This window comes from Podarcis bocagei, assembly GCF_964188305.1.
Source record: "Podarcis bocagei genome assembly, chromosome: 9".
NCBI classification, from domain to species: domain Eukaryota; kingdom Metazoa; phylum Chordata; class Lepidosauria; order Squamata; family Lacertidae; genus Podarcis; species Podarcis bocagei.
The window spans coordinates 24,180,427-24,204,088 of NC_138134.1; the positions used below are offsets into that span (position 1 = coordinate 24,180,427).

General features: G+C 41.4%; 1 protein-coding gene across 1 annotated transcript; it reads left to right on the plus strand.

The window, feature by feature from the left end:
• The first annotated feature begins 699 nt into the window (after positions 1 to 699).
• Positions 700 to 22,167, plus strand: LONRF1 (LON peptidase N-terminal domain and ring finger 1). Its single transcript, XM_081208850.1, has 12 exons — positions 700 to 1,560; positions 11,117 to 11,235; positions 12,593 to 12,715; positions 12,991 to 13,137; positions 13,962 to 14,190; positions 14,271 to 14,367; positions 15,420 to 15,534; positions 16,711 to 16,832; positions 18,205 to 18,363; positions 18,471 to 18,633; positions 19,885 to 20,037; positions 20,889 to 22,167. Exons 1-12 carry the CDS (start codon positions 930 to 932, stop codon positions 21,045 to 21,047), a joined length of 2,217 nt encoding a protein of 738 aa, XP_081064976.1. The 5' UTR covers positions 700 to 929; the 3' UTR covers positions 21,048 to 22,167.
• Positions 22,168 to 23,662: the final 1,495 nt, after the last annotated feature.

Sequence of the window (23,662 nt, forward strand, 5' to 3'; positions counted from 1 at the left end):
AATTCAGCTTCCCTATTTATTTGTCCCCCTAATATTGAGAGTCAGAAAGAAATGTGGATGTCATCCCTTCCCGAGGACAACTCGAGCTGCCATCTATTTTCTGGCAGAGCTCTTGTGTGTGGCAAGAGGAATCTTACAGGTTGAGCTTTTCCTGCTGCAAAACCTCTGTAAAGGAAAATACAGTAATAATAAAAAAGGGGCATCGGGTATTTCCCCCCTGCTTTTGCATAGTGTACAGCCCAGTTCCCAACCCCTGCGTCAGCGGATCATTGCGCGTGGGAATGCAAACTAGTCTTCAGGAAGTCAGCAGAAAAGGAGGAGGAGGAGCGCTAAATTCCTACGACCCACCCCTTCCCTATTAGGGCCGACCATCCCTCCAGACAGCCACGCCCCTCACCGCTGCCATCCGGCAAAGGAAAGTTATGGAACAAGCGCGAGCACGTGGCCTTGTTTTATAATTTCCTCGCCCCGCCCCTTTCCTTTGTCGCGCTCCTCGCGGCGGCCCGCCGGCCAATCGCAAGTCAGCCTTGCGCGGAAAGCCGGATGACGCTCCGTTTTATGTAAGGCCCTGGCGTCGCCCGCGACGCTCTCGCGCTTACAGAGAAAGAGAGAGAAGGTTGGTGGGGTGGGGGGCGCGGAGGCGGGGCACGTTGGAGAGATGGAATCCGGACCTTAAGGTTGGGGGGGGGAGAGTGCGAGGTGAGGTTGAGGGGACTTGAAAAGAGGGCGGAGCCTCCCGCGAGCGCGCTCAACCGCCAACAACGTCCGAAAAAGCCTGTCGGAGGAAGGAGGGAGTTGAGGGCTGCGCGCGCGCGCCCGGCCTCGTCAACCGCCAGCCGGCTCCGTCGTCGGTGCTTTACCTCAGAGAAGCGGCGGCGCTCGGGGGTCGCGCGCCACACCCCCTCCGGTGAGCCGGACGTGGAGTGGAAATGGCGTCTTCGCCGGTTCCTGAGTCGGCCCCAGAGCCGGGGGGCAGCGGCACCCATTCGGAGCGGGAGCTCCTGCTCCGTCGCGGGGAGCTCCTGGCGCTGGGCAACCACCTGAAAGAGGCTCTGGAGACTTACTCGGCGGCGCTGCGCCTGGGCTCGCCCAGCTCCCGCCGCCGCCTGGGCGCGCTGGTGGACTGCCTGGTGCTGCACTACCGCCTCCGGCAGAGCGGCGAGAGAGCGGGCGACGCGCCGAGGGAAGGCGGCGGAGGCAGCGCGGCGGCGGCGGAACAGCCGCCGCAGGGGACCGCCGGCCGGGAAGACGGCTCCTCCGCGGCGGCGGCGGGGCTCTTCCGCTGCCCCGGCTGCGAGGGCTTCCTCGGCGAGCCGGTGGTGGCGCCGTGCGGGCACGCCTACTGCCGCCGCTGCGTCCACGAGCACCTCCGCGCCCGCTGCCGCCGCTGCGGGGACCCGCTGGCTTCGTCGCCCGTCGCCGTCGCCCTGGGACACCTGGCGGAGAAGTGGTTCCCGGAGGAGTGCAAGAGGGCTCGCACCTGGCGGCGCCTCGGAGAGATGCTCGTGCAAGGGCAGCTGCGGGAAGCCAGCGAAGCCGCCAGCCAGGCCCTCGAAGAGGGTAAGAGCCACGGCCGCTGCTCGGGCCTCTGAAGCGGGGTGGGTGGGAAAAGGGGGGGGTTCCTGTGGGGTAAAAAGGGCCCTTTGACTACAATCGTGCGCTTTGGGGAGCCTGATCGAACTCGAATGTGCCTAGTGCTGGGCTCCCGACGATCGGAATCGGTCCCGTGAAGGAATCTGTGGGGATCATGCATGTAGGTATGCACAGGTGTGCACGCTTGCTTCAACCCAGAAGCTTGCCGGTTACTTAATGGCTTGCAAGCATAGAGGACATTTTTCGTAAAGAGGCCAGATGCTCCATATCGCCCTAACGCAATACTTCTGGGCGAGCTGAAGTCACGCATTCAGCCGGGAAGTGAGTGTTGCATAACCTAAGCGTGATCCAGATTCCTGTATGTGAAACAGGCCCCGGCACACTTCAGCTGGAAACTGTAGCTAGTTTTCCAGTAATATTGTGCACATCAGATTGCGAATTTAACATGGCCCTCAAAGGTGGCAACCTGTATGCAGGACTTTTGGAAGTTCCTAGAAAGTTGGCTTTTTGCAAGAATTTCACAAGTGAAACTCATACTGCAGATTGTCTTCTACATTTTCAGTGAGTACTTAAGGTGAACCCTGATGGTTTCTAGGGGGCATTATGGGTTTGAGGTATCATGTTGGTTATTTTGCATAATGTGGATAAAGGCTTTGTTGTGAGTGACCTGAAGAGAGTGGCTACCTTGGAGCTGTGAGTTTCCTGTTACCCTTTGTTTTGTAGGGAGGTAAAAATGCTTGTTTTGTTTTTCTGATGCTCTTTCTGTAAACTTTTCCAGAGTTTCCAAAAGCTGGCATTTAGAGGTACAGTGGTACCTCGGGTTACATACGCTTCAGGTTACATATGCTTCAGGTTACAGACTCTGCTAAACTAGAAATAGTGCTTCAGGTTAAGAACTTTGTTTCAGGATAAGAACAGAAATCGTGCTCTGGCGGCGTGGCGGCAGCTGGAGGCCCCATTAGCTAAAGTGGTGCTTCAGGTTAAGAACAGTTTCGGGTTAAGAAGGGACCTCCGGAACGAATTAAGTACTTAACCCGAGGTACCACTGTATAAGCAAAGAGGAATCTTTGAAGATGCATTCTATGGGATTAGCTTTGTTAGTTGATGAAGTGCTATGGGACTGTCATTTTCTGAAAGGTAGTAAAAAAAGTTTCAGCTTCTAAATTTTGGAACCCATTTTCAGAGTATATTACATAAAAATAGGAACCTTGAATAAAAACCTGTATTTCTAAAAGAAGGGATGCAGATATGGGTGAAGAAGCACTCATTCACTTGGGCTTAGCAACTGTGTTTGGGAGGTGGTGGTCAGAAGAGGCTTGGCTGTGAAACCTGTAACACTGAGGACCAGTAATTACTCATGATGAATTCACTTTTACCAGAGGCCTATTTTCAGTCTCCTAAAGTGTTACTGAGACAATTCGCAGGAGGCAGGCTAGTTGCATAAGCAGATGGGGGCGTGGAAGGGGAAAAGGTTGTATAATGCTGGTGACATCACAGATGGGAGTGTTGAGTCTTTCACAACACTGTTTAGAAAATACACACACACACACAATCTTTATTACGGTCCAGAGACCAACAAAACATTACAAATCAATACAGAGTTCATACAGCCTACCTCCAGATTACTCAAGCACTTTGTTTGGAATATAGGGCTCATTTGTTCTTGCAACCACCGATAAAAACTTTGCCACTGCCAACGTTCTAGCTTTTGTCCGGTCTTCCAGTAGAAACCTGACATAGTGAGACTCTGACTTTCCCGGGAAAGGCACCAGCAAGGGTAGGATCAGTTCAGCCCTGGCCTGCTCATACTTCGCACAATGTAACAAAATATGACCTATGGAATCGATGTCTTGGGCACACGAGCAAAGTCTGTCCTGGTAGGGAACTCCTCTCAACCTACCATCCAGCACTGCAGAGGGGAAGACATTCAGTCTGGCTTTGGTGAAAAGCCTTCGATAGTTAGGTACTGTCAGGTTTTTGATGTAAGATGTTAACTCAAAGACATACCCATATTGAACTCCTGCTGCCAGTGGACTACAGACTGCGTGTGACCGAGATCTCAGGTCACTGTGTGCATTGTCCCATAATCTTTGCTTTAAAACCTTTTGGGCGCCTTCATAGCCCAGGTAATACAGTTGGGGGGGAGACAGACCAATAGAGGTGGCTTTTTTAGCCATGGTTTTCTGCCATTTGCTGACAAATTCCTCATTGGTCAAATGTTGGTACAGACCCTTCCCTAGATTAAACACTGAAATCCTGAGCCAATGTCTTAGGGCAGCCCACCACGCTCTAGCTGAAATTGGGCATTCACCAGCTTCCAACAGAAGTACGGAGTTGGGGACGCAGTTAGGTACCTGCAGCAGAGATCGTATAAATTTTGCCTGAAAGCCATCTAGCTTTGGCAGGTCCCCATTATGCCAGACATTTGCTGCATACAGGAGTTGGGAAATGGGCTTTGCATTGAAAACCCTTAAGGCTGCTGGAACATATTTGCCGCCCTTTGTGAAGAAGAATCTCTGTATGGCTAGCTTTGTAATCTCCGCCTTTTGAAGGGAGGTTTGCCAATGGTGCTTCCAAGATCCTGTATGATGGAATGTGAGCCCTAGGTAACTGAAGTATTTTACCTGTTCAAGGTTATGGCCATCCAGCACCCATTTAGACTGGGAGAATCTTCTTTCGAAGACTAAGATTTTAGATTTTTCATAATTAATGGATAAACCATTTCCAGAACAGTAATCAGAAAATTTCCTCAACAGATAATTCAAGCCCGGCCTGGAACGCGAGATGATGGCTGCGTCATCAGCATACAACAACAAAGGGGTCCTTCTCATTCCTATTTTTGGAATGTGTCCATCTGGGTCCATTAAGTTCTCTTCTAGGTCATTTAAGAATAGACAAAACAATGTGGGGGCCAAAATACAACCCTGTCTCACCCCCCTAGTCATCTCGATGCTGTTTGATAGCTGTCCCTGTTGACCGCATCGGACCTGCAGTTTGGTTCCATTGTACAGGGCTTTTATAAGAAAGAGAAGTCGTTTGTCCTGCAAAATCAGACTCAATTTGGACCATAGCTGGAATCTGGGGATGGAGTCAAATGCTGATTTCAGGTCCATAAAGGCCACGAAGAGTTTACCCTGTAGATGTCTGGTATACTTCTCAGCTAGGAAGGACAGCATTAGACAGTGGTCTGTTGTTGAATGGTTCTCACGAAAAGCTGCCTGGGCTTCAGATAGTATATTATGTTCATTTAGAAAAGTTGTCAGTTTGCTACTGAGGAAATGGGCATACAGTTTCCCAATTATTGACAGCAGGCTAATAGGCCTATAATTGGAAGGTACATTTGGGTGGCCTCTCTTAAAGATTGGAACTACTATAGCATGTTTCCAGCTATATGGTACCTTACCCGAGTTATTTACTACCGTAAAGAGTGCTGCCAGAAGCGGAGCCCACCAGTGCTGGTTTGATGTAATCAACTCTGCTGGGATAAAGTCTTTCCCCGGAGCCTTTCCACTCTTCAGATTCCCAATTAATGTATTGGCTTCCTCCACAGTAACCGGCCTCCAATTAGGGAGCAGTGACAATTCTGCCCTGTCATCCTCCTGTAAGCTGGAAGGGAGGTTTGGATTTTCCATAAATATATTTCTGAAGTGGTTCTCCCAAACCTGAGCTGGAATGACACAGCTGGAGGCTGAGGAACTATTTTTCATTGAGTCGGAGACCAGTTGCCAAAAGAGTTTAGTTTCATTGTTTAGTGAGGCATTCAATAGTAGGGACCAGGAATTTTGTTCGGACTGCCTTTTTTTTGAGGCCAAAAGGGCTTTATACTCTTTTTTGATTTTGAAATAAGATTGAGGTAAGTAGCTTAATCCAGCGTTTCTATAGGCCAAATAGGCGTTCCTTAAGGCTTCCTTCTTTGTGCGGCACTCTTGGTCAAACCAACCGCGCCCTTTAGCAGTGCGTGGCTTGCCGGCTAAGTTTATGTTAACCGAGACCACATCCTGCAAGGACTCAATGAGATTTTCGTAAGCTGTCAGGGAGGAGTCTATTGATGAATTGTTTATTATGATTGATCTTAACTTTATTGCAGTTTGTGAATTCAATCTATTCTCAACTGCAATTGCTATCTCAGGTGTCCATTTTTTCCTACGCAATGCTGGATCATTTGCTTTGTCTATATCCTCATGTTCTATGTGAGAGTGCTGAATTGAATTTTGGCCAGTAGTGGAGATGATAAGAGGTAAGTGGTCACTTTCAGTCCTATTATCTATGGTGAATTTTTTAATTGATTCGAAGGCCTGTCTGTTAGTGAGACAGTAGTCTACTGTGCTGGCTCCATTTGTATTTATGAATGTGTACTCGCCTTCTCTGTCCCCGGGGAATGCCCCATTAGCAATGATCAGGTCCAGACTTATTTGTAAAAAAGCCAGGCAGAATCCAGCATAGTTGATTTGGCAATCTTTCGAATGTCTACGTGGGGGTGGGTTTAGCAAGAGGGCGCTATTTTCCTTTAGATCTCTTAATATTGGGAATTTTATCTCCAGGCTATCATCATTTGAACCTATTCTGGCATTCATATCTCCCATTAGGTAAAATGGCGAGCCAGGGTACCTAATTTGTAGGGAATAAAGGAAACTATGGAGTTTACGCCACGTGCTCTCTATCTGTGTTTGCACTGTATATGGTGGAATATACGCTGAAACAAGAATAATACTCTTGGATTCCATATGCAAGGTGATCCCCAGTGCCAGCTGCTCGAAAACTGAGCACTCAATAACTTGTGACGCCAATTGAGTGGAAACCAGAGTTACTAGGCCCCCCCTCGGTCGTCCCCTTCCAAGCGGTTTAGAGGCCTTGATTTCGTAGACGTCATAACCGTCGAGAGCTATGTTATCAGTTGCCCAAGTTTCCTGCAGCATTATTATGTCAAAACCCGTTATATATTCACGAAATGGCTCATCCCCATGTTTGTTAGCCCAACCCGCTATGTTCCATGAGATAATGTTAAAGCTGCTCGTTCCATAACTGGCTTGGCTTCATTGTGGTGGGGAAATTGTTATCAGCTCTCCCACTGGTTCGGGAATGATGCAACCGTTCTTAGGATATGCACGGTGTTGTTGTTCTTGGGGTTGATTTGCAGCATTTTCCTGATTTCCCGGCATCGACGGTGTTATTTGAATTGCTGGTGCCATCGGGGGGTCTTCGTCAAAGATAATTAAATCTTTCTCTGGCTTTCTATGTGTCCCATTTCCCTTGGGAGGGTCGTCACTTGGCATTGCCTGATCAGATTCCAGTTGGGATAGAGGGTGGTGAAATTCTGGATCTGCCAAAGGCGTAATAGAGAGTCCTATCTTTGAATTATCTAGGTTGGGCTCGCATTCTTTGTGTGTTTGACCTTTTTGGTCTGATGTTTTCCTCTCCAAGTGAGTGTTGCAGCTGGGTTCACCGCACATATTCATCTTTGACGGCCCTTCCGAATGAATCATGGCCCTATGGCAAAAGCTCTTCGGCAGAGAGGGTGCTGATCGCTTGGGGTTGGTCCGGCTATACAACAAGTTTGGCAGTAGTTGTTTTCGTTCTGTGTCTTTAAAAACACGCCTCAAAACAATATTATAGTCCTGTAAAATGGCCCTATATTTCAGTAGCATTTTAGGGGTAGCTGAGTCAGAAAATGTCAGCATGAGTCTAGTGTGCTGGGGGTCCGTGCAAAGCAAGTTTATCGCGATCAGAGTGTTGCAATGGATATTTAGTAAAAGCTTAAAGTTTCTCTTCACACTGTCAATTGATTTCCAGTAAGGCAGCATACCATTAAAAGGATATATATCCAGAGCTACTTGAGTACTTTGTAGGATCAGGTCCCTACTTTCGCTTTTGTTGTTTTTAGTATTTGTAGTCTCTCGGTTATCAAGTCCAGACCGGTTGCACCCCTGTACATGATGGTCTATAGGGAGGGCAATGCTATGGTCGGTCTCTTTAGTACTGAGTGGGCTGTTTTTGGCTGCCAGGAGCACCAACTCCGTCAGGAGAGACGTTACCTTTTCTAATTTGGTGTTAATTTCCTCCACTGTTCTTGCAGTCAGCAGACAGTGGTCCGCGAGTATTTCTGCATAGATCGGTGCCCCCTCAGATGGTAATTCATGGGATAATTCATGGGCGCTCATCTCAGCATTCTCCCCTGGGTGATCTCCACCCATTAAAGCATCTCCACCTACCTGGGAATGAATTCTATTTGGTGTGGTAGGTTCTGAGTTCTGTGCTTTTACGAAATCGTCCATTTTGCTCTGCTTGCTCTTCTGTGGGCTCCCTTCTGGAGATGAGGCCGGTCGTTTCTTTTTCCTAGGCATTTCCCAGGGATAGAGCCGCTGTAAATCAGGGCAGCTTCTGCTGTAAATCAGGAAGCTCGGCGTCTACCCACGATAGGGCGTCTAATCTCCACTCCTGCTGAGCTGGAGCTAATTAGGGCATTCTCCGGAGCTTTCCAGACTTTCTGTAACTCAGGCCCTTGACCTAAGCTTTGTAAATTAATAGCTGCCAACTAACAAAAATAAAGTACTGAGGCTGATAAAAGCTAATAAAAACTGATTAAAAAGCTAGTAAAAACTGATGAAAATAATAAAAACAGCATCAACTGATGCGGAGTTCAAGTCAACGCTACTACTAACAACGACGCCATCTTGGATTACTCGTTTAGAAAATACTTGTATGGGGAGGTCTAGAGATATGACTAGGTTAATATTCTGGGAGCACTTCACAGGATGTTCAATATTGAGTACTACTTGTAACACTGTATGAAATAAACTAAGGAAAATTTAATTGTGTGTATGCTTTTATATCTCTGAAAGATGTTGAATCTGGGCTTGGTGATTGTGACCTTTTGTAACTATTCTGGTTTTCTGCCTGTTCAAATCATAATAGGCGTCTAAATTCTCATTCTTTGAGAACACTATATTCCATCTTGCACTTGTGCTTCTGTGGTCCTGGTATCTTACTTTTGAGATGCAGAGCAATGACCAGCTAAAATCATTGGGCTTCCTAGTTTCTAACTTGAAAGCCTAATCCAAATATGTTAGTACTACTTTCTGATGGAAGTTTTATCATTGTTTAAAAATTGTCTAATTTGTTCAAGAGACTGTAATATTCTTCTTTTACTACACATCAGACCAAGGACATTTGCCAGAAATAAAAATGGGTGTGTTGGAAGGATAGTTACAGGGAATGAAATGTTTATTTTGCTTTGAGACAGAAACTTTGCAGAGTTAGAGGTTTGCATAGTGCACCACATGTCCTTAATTTCGAGTCAGAATATGGGAGTGAACCTCAAGGCCTAGTGCAGAAGTCTTACTCTTGATGCTTTCATCCAGTAGGCTAGGCTAAATTTGGGAAGTGGCCTATTGTGCCGTATTTATATGACCTTAGATTCAGTTCCTAATCTCCAGCATGTGACTTGATCAGCAGAAGTGTCTGAGTAGTATGTGGGGCATCTGATATAATGGAGCTATAAACAGCCATAAAGAATTAGAAAGGACTTCAGCTGGACTTGTTTGAGTTGTTTTTGGTCTTGTTGTGTACTACAAGAGTGTCTCACTGTCCATTCAGATGCATATGAATACACAGGATGGGTAATGCTAGATACCAGCATTAATTACTGTATTGCTATAGGCAAAACTAGCAACTTTTATGCTCTAGTTCAGCATGGAGTTGAATTTCTGATGTTTAGGTTCTTGGCCTGTCTAGTGCCTGAAGTTCATCGTGCTAATGTTGTAAACTTGTCTGCTTCCAGCCAGTACCTCATGAAAATGCTACTGTATGACTCAGGGGCTTCTTTTCTTTTTCCTTGTAGTCTCTTTCCCACCCTAAAAACCACCCCACCCAATATTTTCTAGAGGGTTATGGGACCCTTTGGAGCAGATTTGCGGAGCTGTTAAGGGGCAGAGAGGAAGCTGAAATCTAATCACATGAGAGGACACTTGCGCAACTTTGAATATACATATAGGGCAGTATCTACAGTATGTTGCGGGTCTTAGCAATGAGCTGATCTTTTAGACTGTGTGTGCCACTCAGTTGTGCAACCTCAAAGTGGGGTTAGTTTCCTTGTTATATGATCTGTGTTGGCCCCTTTCAGTATGTGCAAACTAGCTATTAAACACTGGTGTGGCATATTAATTTTAGTAATAATAATTTTTTGGAATTGAATTTGTAAGTCACAGAAAGGAAGGCATCCCAGAATTGGGGCTTAATCCTTTATGAAAATGGGATAATTCTTTTTGGAGAGTTAAGTTAGGAGTTATTTACACACATACAGGGAGCAGGGGTATAGCAATTAAATATTTTTTAATATGCCACCTTGGTGGTATGTTTGCCTCCTAGATTTAAAAATGTTATTATAACTCATTCCACAGTAATTAGAAAAAGCATACATTAATATAAAATAATAATCATAAAGTGTGTTTACTCAGTACCTTGCCCACATAATCAAAGAAAAGAGAAACTTGGAAGCAGTTGATCTACTTTCATAATTACATGATGTGCCTAGATGCACTTTGGGGCATGATTAAAATGTGTCATAAGATGTTTGGAAAACTGAGACCATATCCAGTCAGCGTCTAAAACTCTTGAGGTATTTCAGACTGTTGGAATTTAAGGGTTAGAAACCAAAAAGTTGACATCTTGCACAAAAGTAGTGTTGTCGTCTTGAACTGTCAAGCTCTAAGGGAGTTAAACAGGCAACTAGATGTGACAAGGTGATATCCACAATCTGTGTGGTTTCAAGTAGTTCATTTTGTTTTCACAGTGGAAGATGTGATTACAAATTCACCGATGTTGCATCTACTCTGGCCGTGCCAATATTATCATTTTAAGCTTGTAATCAGTCAATATCTTTGCTTTCACACCTAAGTAAACTTTACTGTTGCAAGCATAGAGGCTTGAAATACAGTGCCAAAACACTAGTAGACAGAAAACACTGAATTCTGTCCTTTTTTGAGGGATTTCTTTAATTTATTTGTCCTATATTTCCTTGCTTATCCGATAGACTAGGGTGGTTCAAGGATTTGCAGACTACCCAACTTGGGAGAAGAGTGAAGGAAGACTGGTCTTGTCTTACAAACTATGTCTATACAGATTTTAAGACCACATTGGGTCCACAAAACCAGCCTAAACTTCAGTTTGGGCTTTGGACTAGCATTCAAATATTTTTATTGGTCTCTAAGCATATAAATAGTTCTTGTAGTTAGGTTAATTGCATTAGGGTCTTTACTATCACCTTATTTGCAAGGGTATTTTAACATTTAGTAAGTCACAAATCTTTACTAACAAGCTTGTCCACATCAACAGCATGAAATAATGAACTACTTCTCTTCAAACTTAGAAAGCTTTTTTTGTGTGTGTGTGTCTGGCTTCTTGGAAAATGTTATTTTCCATAGGTGCATATCTCTTTCTAAGTCTGCACTGCATGTGTATTTTGGATTATAAAAACATAAGCAGTTTCTATTCAGCTACATGACAAAGTCATTGGTTTTTATTTTAGATCCTAGTGATTTGATACTACAGGTTTATAGAGCTGAATCCTATGCTGGCCTCCAAGAATTTAAATATGCCCTGGATGACCTGAATGCTGTTACTGCTAAAATGCCAAATTGGTCTGAGGTAAGTCTATAAAGTGCAAATGCTTAAGATAATATCCTATTAAGTAATCCACGGAGTTGACTTATTAAAGTTGATGAACTAAAGTCCATTGATTTCAGTGGTCTTACTTTTAAGTATGACTGATAGTGAATATCACATACAGTGTACTTGTATTATGAAAAATACAAAAACATGATGCTAGAAATTGCAGCAGCATTTTCAAACCCAAACCCACCTTTATCCCAGGCATGCATTTGGGAACCATTTCTTATTTTCCCCCATGCATTTGCATGGTGCTAGTACTACTGTTTTGACCCACCTTGGATCAGGTTCACTACGTGGATTGAGTCTTTCAGCAGGCATAGTACTGCACACTTCTAGCAGAAGCCCTGTTCTGTTTGTAATTATGTTTTCAAGCACAATTGTGCAGACGTTGAAAAGCTTTGTCAAGATAAAAAGGCGGGAGTGTTTAAGCTTCATTATAAGCACTTCAAGTCAAGAGTTAAATGATCCCTCCACCCCCAGTTCTGCAACTGGTTCTGCAGTTGGTTGGCTTTCTCTATGTGCACATGCACGTACATATAATTTTGCATGAAACAAGAATATAAACTGCATTCACACTGTGGAAGAATAAATCAATTTTGCATGGTGCAAACAGGTGCTTTTCAACAGTAGCTGTACGTATATGGTGCAGACTAAGGGCTTGTTCACTCTTACGTTTGACCCGTTGCTTTCCCTTGGGGAAACCTGCAGTTTAGTGCTGAATCGGAGCAAATGGCAATCTGGTTTTCCGTGGATTGCCATTTGTTCTGATTTATCACTAAAGAGGGGGTTTTCCAGGGGAAAGCAGCAGGGCAAATGCAAAACAGCTCGGACCTGTCCCTAGAAAGCATGGGATAAGCATTTGCTTTCTAGGCACAGGATAAACAGAAGTGTGGATGAGTGCTAAGTATGAAAGGGTGAAACAAGGTCTGAAAGAAGTGAATGGAGTGTGTTATGCCTGTATACTGTTTATTCCAATTGGTTCTATGGACTGGAGGAAGTAGTGATGGTAGAATGCATAGGATGTGCCATCCTTTTGTTTGAGTTCTCTGCTGTTATTGTGTCTCATTGCATAACATCAGGTATTACACTAACTCTTAAAACCATTAGTGCCATTGTAGGTTCTATCGGTTTCACTGAGGCTTTCTTCTATAGCAACTTGTAAGATCCCAATCAAATAATTCAGTGGCATATATAGCTACAGGAAGCAAAAGCTCTATTGTACCCAGTGGGGCTAACTTCAAAGGAAATATGCTTAGACTCAGGCTTCTAAATCTTTCTGTGATGCAAACCAAATGATTAACATTGAAATACCTTTGAATCACTGTTTTTTTAGGTCTACTTTCGGAAAGCAAGAATACTTAATAATGCTGGGTCTAAAGATGATGCCTTACAGCTCCTTCTTCACTGCCTAGCCCTTGATGAAGAATTTATTCCAGCAAAACTAGAAGTTGAGAAGGTATTTATATATTTTAAAGCAATGCTTAATTTTTGCTTTCAGTTCTAATACTTTTCAAATGTAGTTACTTCCTGTGAAGAGGAAGTTACCAATGTTCACGTAGAAAACAAAACTTGCATTACAGTAAATTTTTCCAGAGATCTGAAGCCTGGTGAACTACTTAAAAAGCTCAGCTGGTTCACTGTAGTATGTTAAAAAGTTAGAAGACTGGGATGATTGGATTTACAAAATTTTAGTAATAGCTGGCTTATTCCTTAATATTGTCCATTACACAGATGCTGTGTGATTTGTTATCACCAGAAAGTGTGAGAAAGAGTCTGAAGGAATCTGCTATGAATTCTTCGCATGTTCGAAGTAAACCATTTATACATGGTTCTGAAATGGAAGAGTCTTGTGAAAATTTACAGCACAGTTCAGAGCCAGTAAGTAATGATTATTTTTTTCCACACATGATATTTCAAACGTTGCTATGCACAATATGTAGGTTGTGCTGTTGACTTGCTTTTTGTTTCATCTTATTCTAGTTTGATGCCATATAATTTTGAAATTTCAGGGTTGATAGGGAATGTGGAAAGAAGCTAGAAAAATGTTCAACATTGTAGAGAGAATGTTATTGATATGCTAATGAAAATTATGGGAATGGTTTTTAAAATAACAATTGTGAAGCAATACTTTTTTAAAATAAAGCTTTTCCTGTATGTGCTTCTGCTCCCACAGTCAGAGTTGTTTAGCGGTGCAAGTTAAGCAAACAATGAAGCAGTTTAGAGCCAGAATTTTAAGTTTGCTTGAGTTCTGGATTCCAAACAGTTCTTTGTGTCTAGGGACTCCTGAGGTTCTATTTCAGCACAATAGAATGTTGTGCAAGTCTGTATTTTTAGGATATTGCTTTTTATACTCCCAGGTCTGCATTCACACACGGAAGTTGTGACATGGTAAGGTTCCATCTAATGATGTGCCTAGTTTCATAAGTGAGAGTGGAAGTAGAATTTTAGAAATACAGAATGGCAGCTAATATTCAGCTAGGACCAGATATTATTAGTTCCCTGCAAATCATACTAATAATGTGAAACATCTGAAGTAGTCCACAGAAATTTCAAGGTGGCCCTTTGCACTGGAAAATATCCCTGTTCTGAATAACAAAGGAGGGTTTACCTAAAAAATTGTGATTCTGCTGGCGGATATTGTTGCCAATTTATCTGAAATTTGATAAAGATTCCATTCCCCCCACCCACTGTTTTTTTGGTAGGATTTAGAAATGCAAGAGCCTGTTGGAGGAAGCCTGCATCGTGCACAGTCTGCCCATTCTCTCCACTCAACAGAAACTAATGCCAAAGACGATGGATTAAAAAGGGTTTCTTCTGAACCTCTGCTTTCCAGCCAAGATAAAGGTGCTTTATTAAAAAGAAAGTGGTCCCTTTCAGAACAAGATGTTAAAGTTATTGAAGATGGAAGGAATAAACATAAAAAACAAGGAGGTAACTATTTAGTCGTGCATATTGATGTCTCATAAATTCAGTATTTCATGCTTTGATAATATCCTGTATTGTTTATTTAGAAACTACAAAAAGGGATGCCACCTTTCCATTCAATCATGGACCAGTTCCAGAGGATTTGATTGATGTTTCAGACTTTGAGTGTTCATTGTGTATGAGGTAATACAGTGGTTTCTTTAATCAACCTTTTTATTACCCATTTGATCAGCTTTGTCTTTGATCTCTTCTCCATCTTAGGGCAGCTTTTATGTTAAGATTCTTGCTCTAAAGCTGCTGGAAATTGCTTCTGTGTGCAAATTGCTCCATGCTGTGCAAAGAGAGAAGCACAATGTTCGTGTTTTGCTACATGTGCCAGCCTTTTAGCTCCCAAACTGTGGTCCTTAGACAACCAGTGATCCATGAACTTAATTCAAGTGGTCTGTGGCATGTCTTTGGAAAACCAATAACAAAAGCAATTAAAATAATACTGCATGTAACACAGTACATTACAATTCCTACAACAAGCATTAAAATTAGTAAGTGGTCTGACAAGATAGCAATGTTCCATCAGTCCCATAAGTTAAAATGTTTGGGAATAATTGGTAAACGTATTACCAATGATAGTATTAATGTCAGTTGTGCATTTTTGGCTAGTGCCAATGAGTGAACTCTTCACTCATTCAGGTTGGTACACATGGGGAAGGCTCACAGATATTTCTCTTTGGCAGTAATGTGTTGTTTCATAGACATAAGGGAATGTCTGCAAGAGAGTTAGGGTTTAACCAAATGGCCCCTAATATTGACAGAAGTACAGTTTTGGCAACTTCTTGTCAAGCCTACAGGTTCTGTGCAATTGGTTTGCATCTGACTGCCCAAGACATGATGCCATGACATTTGCTATATTTATTTGGCACTTTTTTGCATCTTGGGGGATGCATGTATGGAACATATTGAAAGCTGCTCTTCAACACTTCTACCACACAGACATTTCATAGAGGACTGTCTTCTTGGAAGTCTAATGAACATGCATTGTCACTAATGCTAAATGTCTGCTAGGAGGAATAACAGATCTATCTTATTTCTTAATTATGCTAAGCCTACAATAGCCAAGGTGGTTACAAGATAAAAGCATCCAAATGGTTGTTTTGTTCTGACTTGGCTTAATTTACTTGTTTTAATGTTTGTCACTAAAGTGACTGTAGCATGATTAACTTCTTGAATTTTTTTTTCAGGCTTTTCTTTCAACCTGTGACAACACCCTGTGGCCATACTTTCTGTAAGAATTGTTTAGAACGATGTTTGGACCATTCTCCTCAGTGTCCTCTCTGTAAAGAAAGCTTAAAAGAGGTAACAATATTTACCATACACAACATTGCTGACTTCTAAAACAAGTATTTGTAATACAGAATATATACCATTAAATAAAAACTTGGTGGAAGCTAAGTTTTTGTTCGGATGTTTTTCTGCAATGGAAATGGTTTTCAGTATTCCAGTTTCAGAAGCTTATTTTCTTCAAAGTATCATCAGTAGGAATTAGGGCTGCTAAGTTTTGCTCAAGAATAATACATTTTATTAGCCATAGAAAGTGAGTGCACGTGGTAGTATATGTGATTTATATTTTTATTTGTAAACTGCCTTAACTATGACTTTATCATAGAAAGGCAACATCTAAATGGCAACACAAAAAACCCTGTACACTGATGTCAGCTGCCAGAGAGAGAAAGGCAAACAACAACAATTTTATTATTTATACCCCGCCCATCTGGCTGGGTTTCCCTAGTCACTCTGAATAGTAAAAGCACCCAGCAGAATAGTAAAAGCACAATAAAACATTAAACATTATAACTTCTCTAAACTTCCCTTTTCCTATGTCCATCAGAAGCCAGGTAGCTGATTTGAGTGTGATTTAAAAATGTATACTTCACTTTTCTTTATAAAGTTCGCCTGTCCACAATAATGAACACAAGAACAGTCTTGCTTGATCACAGCATGGTTGCCTAACCCAAATGAGTGGCAGCATATGTTCCCAGCAACAGCCAACAATTACATACAGAATGAACTGATGCTGCCTCTCTTCTTAGCCTTCCTGGAGAAATGGCATTGCCTACCTTGCAGAAGAAAAAATGGTCTCTCTTAACTGTCACTTTTGGTTGAGCTAGCTGAAGGGCAGAGCCAGAAAGTGAAACCTTAAGTGTGCATTGTGAGGTTTATGCTACAAACAGGTTGTTGCACTGGATGGCCGTATATTGGGCCAAAATTTTGATTGAGGCATAACTTTTTAATTGATTGAATTGACTAATTATCATGTTAATTAACCCTAGTAAAAGCTCTGTTGAAAGAAAATTTGAGGAGTTCTAAAGTAAAAACTGTGTTCAAGGGAAACAAAGTGGTCAACGCAGGATTGTTGTATCACCCTGTTTTCTGCTTGATAAATAGAAATTGAAGGCTAGTATAAAATAATTTGGATTAGCATCTTTGCAGTAATTAAGCTATAATGACTTAAGATTTTATTTTTACTTCTAGTATTTGGCAAGTAGACAATATAGAATTACACAGCTGCTGGAAGAACTAATAGTAAAGTATTTACCTGCTGAGCTATCAGAGAGAAGAAGAATTAATGATGAAGAAACAGCTGAATACTCCAGGTAAGTTTATAAACTGAGTTATTAACAAGTTTAGGAACAAGTAGTAAACCTTTTCAGTTGTGCCTGCTTTTGAAAAGCTTTCTTCCCTCAGCTATGTTTTTATTTACCTCATTTTTTGAAGTGTAGTCTCAGTCTACTTCTACTAGATGGATTTGTTACTGAATCACCTCACTGAAGAGAGCAAACAGAATAACATGAATTTGGTACAAGCAGGTACACTGACCTGTTTGACGCTTTCAAGTGCAGGTGGTTCGTCCTGCTTTTTCTTGCAACAGTTCCTCTAAAGGAGCTCAACATCATGTGTTAACCTCACAGCAATGATTCAAAAGAATCAGTGAACTTTATAGCCAGGTCGCAATATCTCAGGCCCAAGCACTACATAATAATGGCGTATTTTTTATTTTTAAATACAGATCTGTTCTAATTATGTATAGAGCAAGGACTGGGGGCTTGATTTTAAGAGCAAAAGGTATGCATAGAGCAGGGGATGTGGAGTCTCTCCCTGTCCATGGCTTACCTCTTTGTTGTCTGTCCTCTGGTGTCACAGACAGATTTGCTTCTAGTATTGGATTCTGGCTCGAGGGATGGAGAGAGAACACCTGGTGGGAAGGGTCCAGCACATCCTGCCCATACACTTCCCTTTCTAAATCATATTCTACCTCCTTTTTATACATGGTTGGCATATCATCACATAGATGTTAGTAAAAATCTTTCCTTCCTGTTGCTTTTTGCTGTTGTTTAGAAACTTGAGGTCATTCTAAAGTAGGGTTGTGTTTTTTTTACTATATTACTGAATTATCTTTTGTAAGCCACCTTAAGGTTTTTCACAATCAGTGGTGTCTAAATTTTATGAAATACTACTACTACTACTACTACTACTACTACTACTACTAATAATAATAATAATAATATAGTACTTCGGTTTAGAATCGCGACAGAAACAGATGAGAGAATTTTTTTATGCTAATTGAATATCCACATTCCATTTGGATGACTTAAAAGAACTTGAATTAAATTATTTACATGTCTTAACAGTGCTTTTTTCGGGGGGGGGGCACATATCCCCAAGCATTTTGTGAATCTTTGTACTTTTGTCCATTTACTGTATTTATTTTCCCTGACTTGAACTATGAAATGATGATTTTCTTGAGTCAAAATGATAGTACCTTTAAACATTTTTTTAGAAAAAAGCACTGAGTCTTAAGCTTTATTTCTCTTCATATTGTATACATCTTCATTCCTACTGATTTCAGGCCTTTAGCTTTTATAAGAGGTTAAGAGAGTATATGTATTTCCCTGTATCAAAAGAGAACTGTTCGGGCAATGTAGGTTTTAAAAATACTATTATATATTTTTCGTATTTTGTCTTCAGCTTGACTAAGAATGTTCCAATCTTCGTTTGCACTATGGCCTATCCAACTGTGCCTTGCCCCCTCCATGTGTTTGAGCCAAGGTATCGACTGATGATTCGAAGGAGTGTGGAAACAGGGACAAAACAATTTGGGATGTGTATCAGTGACCCTAAAAATGGGTATGTATGTGTTCCACAGTTTTTAAATATATATATATAGAGAGAGAGAGTGAGAGAGAGAGTGTGTGTTTCCGAAGTGGATACTGACACAGTGCCTCTTTTTCTAGCTTTGCAGATTATGGCTGCATGCTGTACATTAGAAACCTTGACTATCTCCCAGATGGACGGTCTGTTGTTGATACAGTTGGATTAAGAAGATTCAGAGTTCTGCAAAGAGGGATGAAGGATGGCTACTACACTGCAGACATTGAGTATCTAGAAGATATAAAGGTATTGGATTTCACATTCACTTACTGCTTAAAACAGGATTTTAATAATGCATTTTCTAAACATATACAGATATACAGATTATAGCCTACTTGTTCAAATGTAAAGCTACTTTGTATATAAAGCATGTGCATTTAGCATCCCCTTGTTAATTAGAATGGAAACTTGCAATTTACAACGCATGGTAAGAGGTTTTAATTCCACATTTTAGGTGAAGACGTGTTTTAGATTAGCGTTGCAAAAATAAAAATTAGGGAGCAGATGTCCACTTCTGCTCAAAAAACTTGCTTTTCTGCTCTACTTCCGTGTGGTTGATTCTGGCTATGGAGGATTTTTTCTCCTCGCAGCCCAACCAATTTGTAACTTTAATGTTGAAAGGAACACACATCAAATGAGACAGGTGGTCTTGCCATTTGAGTACTTTTGGATATGTGAAGAAAGGGTTATTGTCAAGCTGCCACTTTAAGCATATGTGTTGAAGGTTATAGTTTTAGGTTAGATTAAATGTGTTTTAAAACACTATTGATCTCATTCAAATATAAGAGCTTTCATCTTGAAAGTGCTGTTTAGGTGCAAGCATCCCTTGTACGCATGGAGAGTTGCTTTTGACATTGGAGCTCATGAACTTTCATGAGAACTCTGTGTTTTACCTTACACATGGAACTCTGAATATGAAAGACCTGGCTTATTTGGACAATCCTCCAGGCTATAGCTTTGAAAAATCACAGGTTCAAAAGTTCTCCATTCTTTTCTATGCACAGCTTAATATGTTGTTTTCTGGTCTGTTTTCCTGTTTGCCATTTTACCCAAACAAACATGCTATGCTTTCATCTTACTCTCCCAAATAGGGTTGCAGACCACTGTTTGATCGTAGTTTGAGAGGCATCCAGGAACCATAACTTGTTTAGATGTAATGGCTCTCATTTGGATTGATTGATTGATTATTTAAGGCAGTAATTTCTTAAGCCCATGCATGAAGGCAGTGGGGGGGGGGAGGCTTGGGCCTAGGAGCTGATACCCCAAAACATGGTTTGAATTATTGACCCAATCTAGTTTTTTGTGTGAGATGCTTTGCTGTTGATGGCAATATTTTGATGACCTACTTCAGCACTGAATTTTTCCCATTCTCTTTAAATATAGACTGAACTCAGACTTACAATTTTTTGCTTTTTATGCAAATTAGCTATGAAAGTCTTCACATATACAGCTGCATTGTTTTGTTTTGTGACTATACTGCACTTTCTTCATTCATAGGTTGAAGATGAAGGTGAGATGAAGAAACTTGGAGTGCTCCATAATTTTGTATATAGCCAAGCTTGCAGTTGGTTCCAAAGCTTAAGAAACAAATTTCGTAGCCAAATACTTCAGCACTTTGGTCCAATGCCAGAGAGGGAAGGAAACATACAGGTATTCAGACACCATACCGTATCTCTCTAGCAATTATTGGCATGATATGGGTTGCTTTGTTAGTAAAGGAAGCAGTAGAAAGATTGGTAGAGTAACTGATGTGGCGGTGGTAATCATTAGGCAAAAAAATGGACAGCAGCTAAAAGAGAATGAAGCCAAGATGGTGCCAATTAATAAAAGCCGAGTGTGTATTTTAAATATGTGGTTGTGTCGGACAATGAAACCAGGCTTTTAAAAAGCCAGTTCTTGAACTCCTTCCTCTAGAATATTATTCTATTTACACTTAAGGAATAAATCTTTCTCAACACTATTTTGAGGCTGTTCACTTTCTGCGGCAATAGGCAACACAGCTGACAAAGCTGCATGTCCCTAGTGGGATGGACAAGTGCTGTTGTCGCAGTGGCTGTCAGCACAGGCAGACTGAAGCTTTGCATTGCCGAGCGGCTTTGAGATGTCCAAGACATTTCTACTAAAACATCTGATGGATAGTGTCAACCTGTTTATACTGTAATGGTAGTGAAATTTACAGCAGGGATACACTTGCCATCTTGATCTTGTGCTGTAAGACACAGCTGCCTTAGGGCAAACACTTTCAATCACAGACAGAGAAGACAATATTTAAAACTTCAGATCGAGATTACTGCTGAAAGTTGGTTTTGTGTAAGCTAGCTAATAAAACCACCTCATTTTACATTATCAGGAAATCTTGAATTCCTAGGACCTGGGGGTTGATAATGGCAATGGAAAATGAAACAATGTATTTTGATCTCTAGAACCTGCTCATTTCACATCTGTGTTGTAAGCCATTTGTTACCATTAGTACATTCTAATTTTTTGTTCCTTATTTTTAGGAAATGGCTAATGGACCCGCATGGTGTTGGTGGCTTCTAGCTGTCCTGCCTGTGGACCCTAGATACCAGCTTTCTGTGCTGTCTATGAGATCTTTGAGAGAACGACTAATAAAAATTCAAGATATATTGATGTATTTCTCTAGAAACCAGTCCAAATGACTATCCAGATCTAACTGAAACAATACCCTATTCTAGCTGTAACTACAGCTGGAGTTCTTGCAGCATTTGCACTTTTAGTACTGGTCTGAGAACTGTATGAGAACTGCTTTCTTCCTTCCTTTATTAATCAGTTCTTCACATGGGTCCCCTCAACTTGAAGGGCACCACTAAAATTGCACACAGAAAAATTAAATCCGGAAAAAACTATGGGAAAATTCTACTTTATTTGCACTATAAACAAGTGAGAATGTATCATCCTGTGGTGTATTTCCACTGATTAGTTATGAAGCATTGGAAAGTGCAAGATTTAAAAATGTCCAAGTTTACAATATTAAGGATGCATTCAAAATCTTGCAAATCAGAACTTGCCTCTGATACAGCGCCCTGTTGCTATTTGCACAAAGTATTTAAAACGTAGTATTGAATGTTGCTATAAAAAACTTGTTTTGTGAGTGTCTTAACTATAAATATGGCACAAGTTAACTTTCTTGCATACTTTCAAAATAAAAACGATTGTATGAATTTGGAGCCATGTTAAAGAACAATTGAAAAATAGGTTGGTCAAGAAGTTATTGAAACTGTGAAGACATTACCTATAACTGTGCATTGTGAAAGACTGGATTAGATACAGATGACTACTAGATGACTCTTTGGAGTGGTTACTTTGAGCACTAGTCTTTCCAATACATAACAAAAATATGATTCAATGCACTAAGCATACAACAGTGATTCCTAAAATTCTCTGACAAATGAGCAGATTTGAAAATACTATCAGTGACTGCTTCTCTTTGCTCCATGAGTCAGCTGCAGCTCACTCACCATACCCTTCTAGGCAACTCATGAAAGTTTGGGAACTACTGAAGCATTTGCTACAAAAGTTAAGGGTCTAACTAGTTTTTGAAAGTTCAAAAACATTTGGTGCAAATAGGACTTCCATGCCTTATTCATATCGCTATTACACAGCAATGCAAAGGTTAGCATTCTGCTTGCCAATAGGTACTTTTGTAGTTTTCAGTTTGTGACTGTCTGACTTGTATGTGAAATCATTTTGTAAAACTCTTGCTTTTGCTAATATTTAATTTTCAATAAACCTAAAACTTATATTTTTTTTAACTTACAACTATTATTTTTTTCTGTCTCTGTTGGGCTTTTTATATAGCACCTCTGCCCTAAAGGATAGTTATCAGAAACCTGAATTGTTATATATGGATCACAGTAGTGTCTGATCCCTACAGCTTGGCTATGTTCTCTTATTGGCTCAACATACAAAAAAATATTTGGGGTGGGAATGAAGCAGTCTTTGGATTCTGTTGTTAGTACTTCATAATCATTAAGGACCTCTTCCTGTATGAACCCATATCACTGTTTTGAGGCATATTTTTGATAAATACACTATCCTGAAATATTAAGGCCACATCCATACATGGCTTTCCTGCAATCTGGGAGTCTTGGAACTATTTGAGTGCCATTCAGAAGACACACTTGATGTTGATGGAATGATCTCTTGGGAGTACAGTAATCTCAGGAAATGCATGTCTCTGAAGGGGAATGGAATAGATTGGCGTCAACTTTTCTGGATAATCTGCAGTGAGCAGTTTCCAAGAACAATTGCAGTTCTTGATACAACCCCATTTGGCATCATACCTACTGTTGCAGGCAGAGATCAAAAGATAAATATGGGCTTATTCCAGCAAGCTGAGTCATGATAATGTTATGCCTCTGCTTATTGTTGGAAGAACTCGGAGACAGGTACCTGGATCAGATTTTTTCTTGTTCATATCTCGTGCAGTTATATTGTATCCTAGAATGAGATTATTTTATCCTTTTGTATTTTGTATCCTAGAATGAGATTATTTCATCCTTTCACCAATCCTAATGGGTAAAGTCCTTTATGATGGAGCAGGAGTGTATGCTCCATTGTAGAGTGCATTGAACTTCTCATCCTATAATGTTGCTCTTTATTGAGTCCTTTGCTACTGAATGAGTTACCATCAAATATTTCTAGGTGCCAACATGCTATTTAGTAGTAGGTGACATGGAACATGCTGTCATCCGTGCTGTTTTTTGCTCCCTGTCTTCAGAGAGCAACATGGTGGCTTATACTTTAATTCAAAGCTAATGATGGGAAAGAAGTTTAAATGGAACTAGGTAAGTAACACTGCCCTTCTCATGCCACCTTGCCAGCTGCTACGATGCATGCACCATGGCTTACTCTTCTGTTGCTCTTGCTCCTGCCCCGTGCATGTGAGCGGAGAGATCATGGGAGCTGCCTCTTAGTAGCCAACAAGGCCCAATCAGACATGTGGCCTTACCTTGTTGGGTCTATTGTTCTGTAGTCTTGACTTCCTGCCCATATCCCCCAGGTGCAGCTACCCAAGCCTTTAAAAGCATGTTTTAAACTTTAAGGGCCCTGGATATATGATTCTTCTGTTGAGGCTGAGCATATTTAAAAACAAGGCAGCCCTGACGTTTGAGCGGACCAAACTAGAGTCAACAGTGAACCCTGCCTCCAGGTGGGCCTATTATGTCTGCACTGTTCCCACGGGCTCCAGTGACTTCAAAGTCCCTCCATCACCCTACTGGGGACAGGAAATGTCTTAGGCTTTGTTACAGGA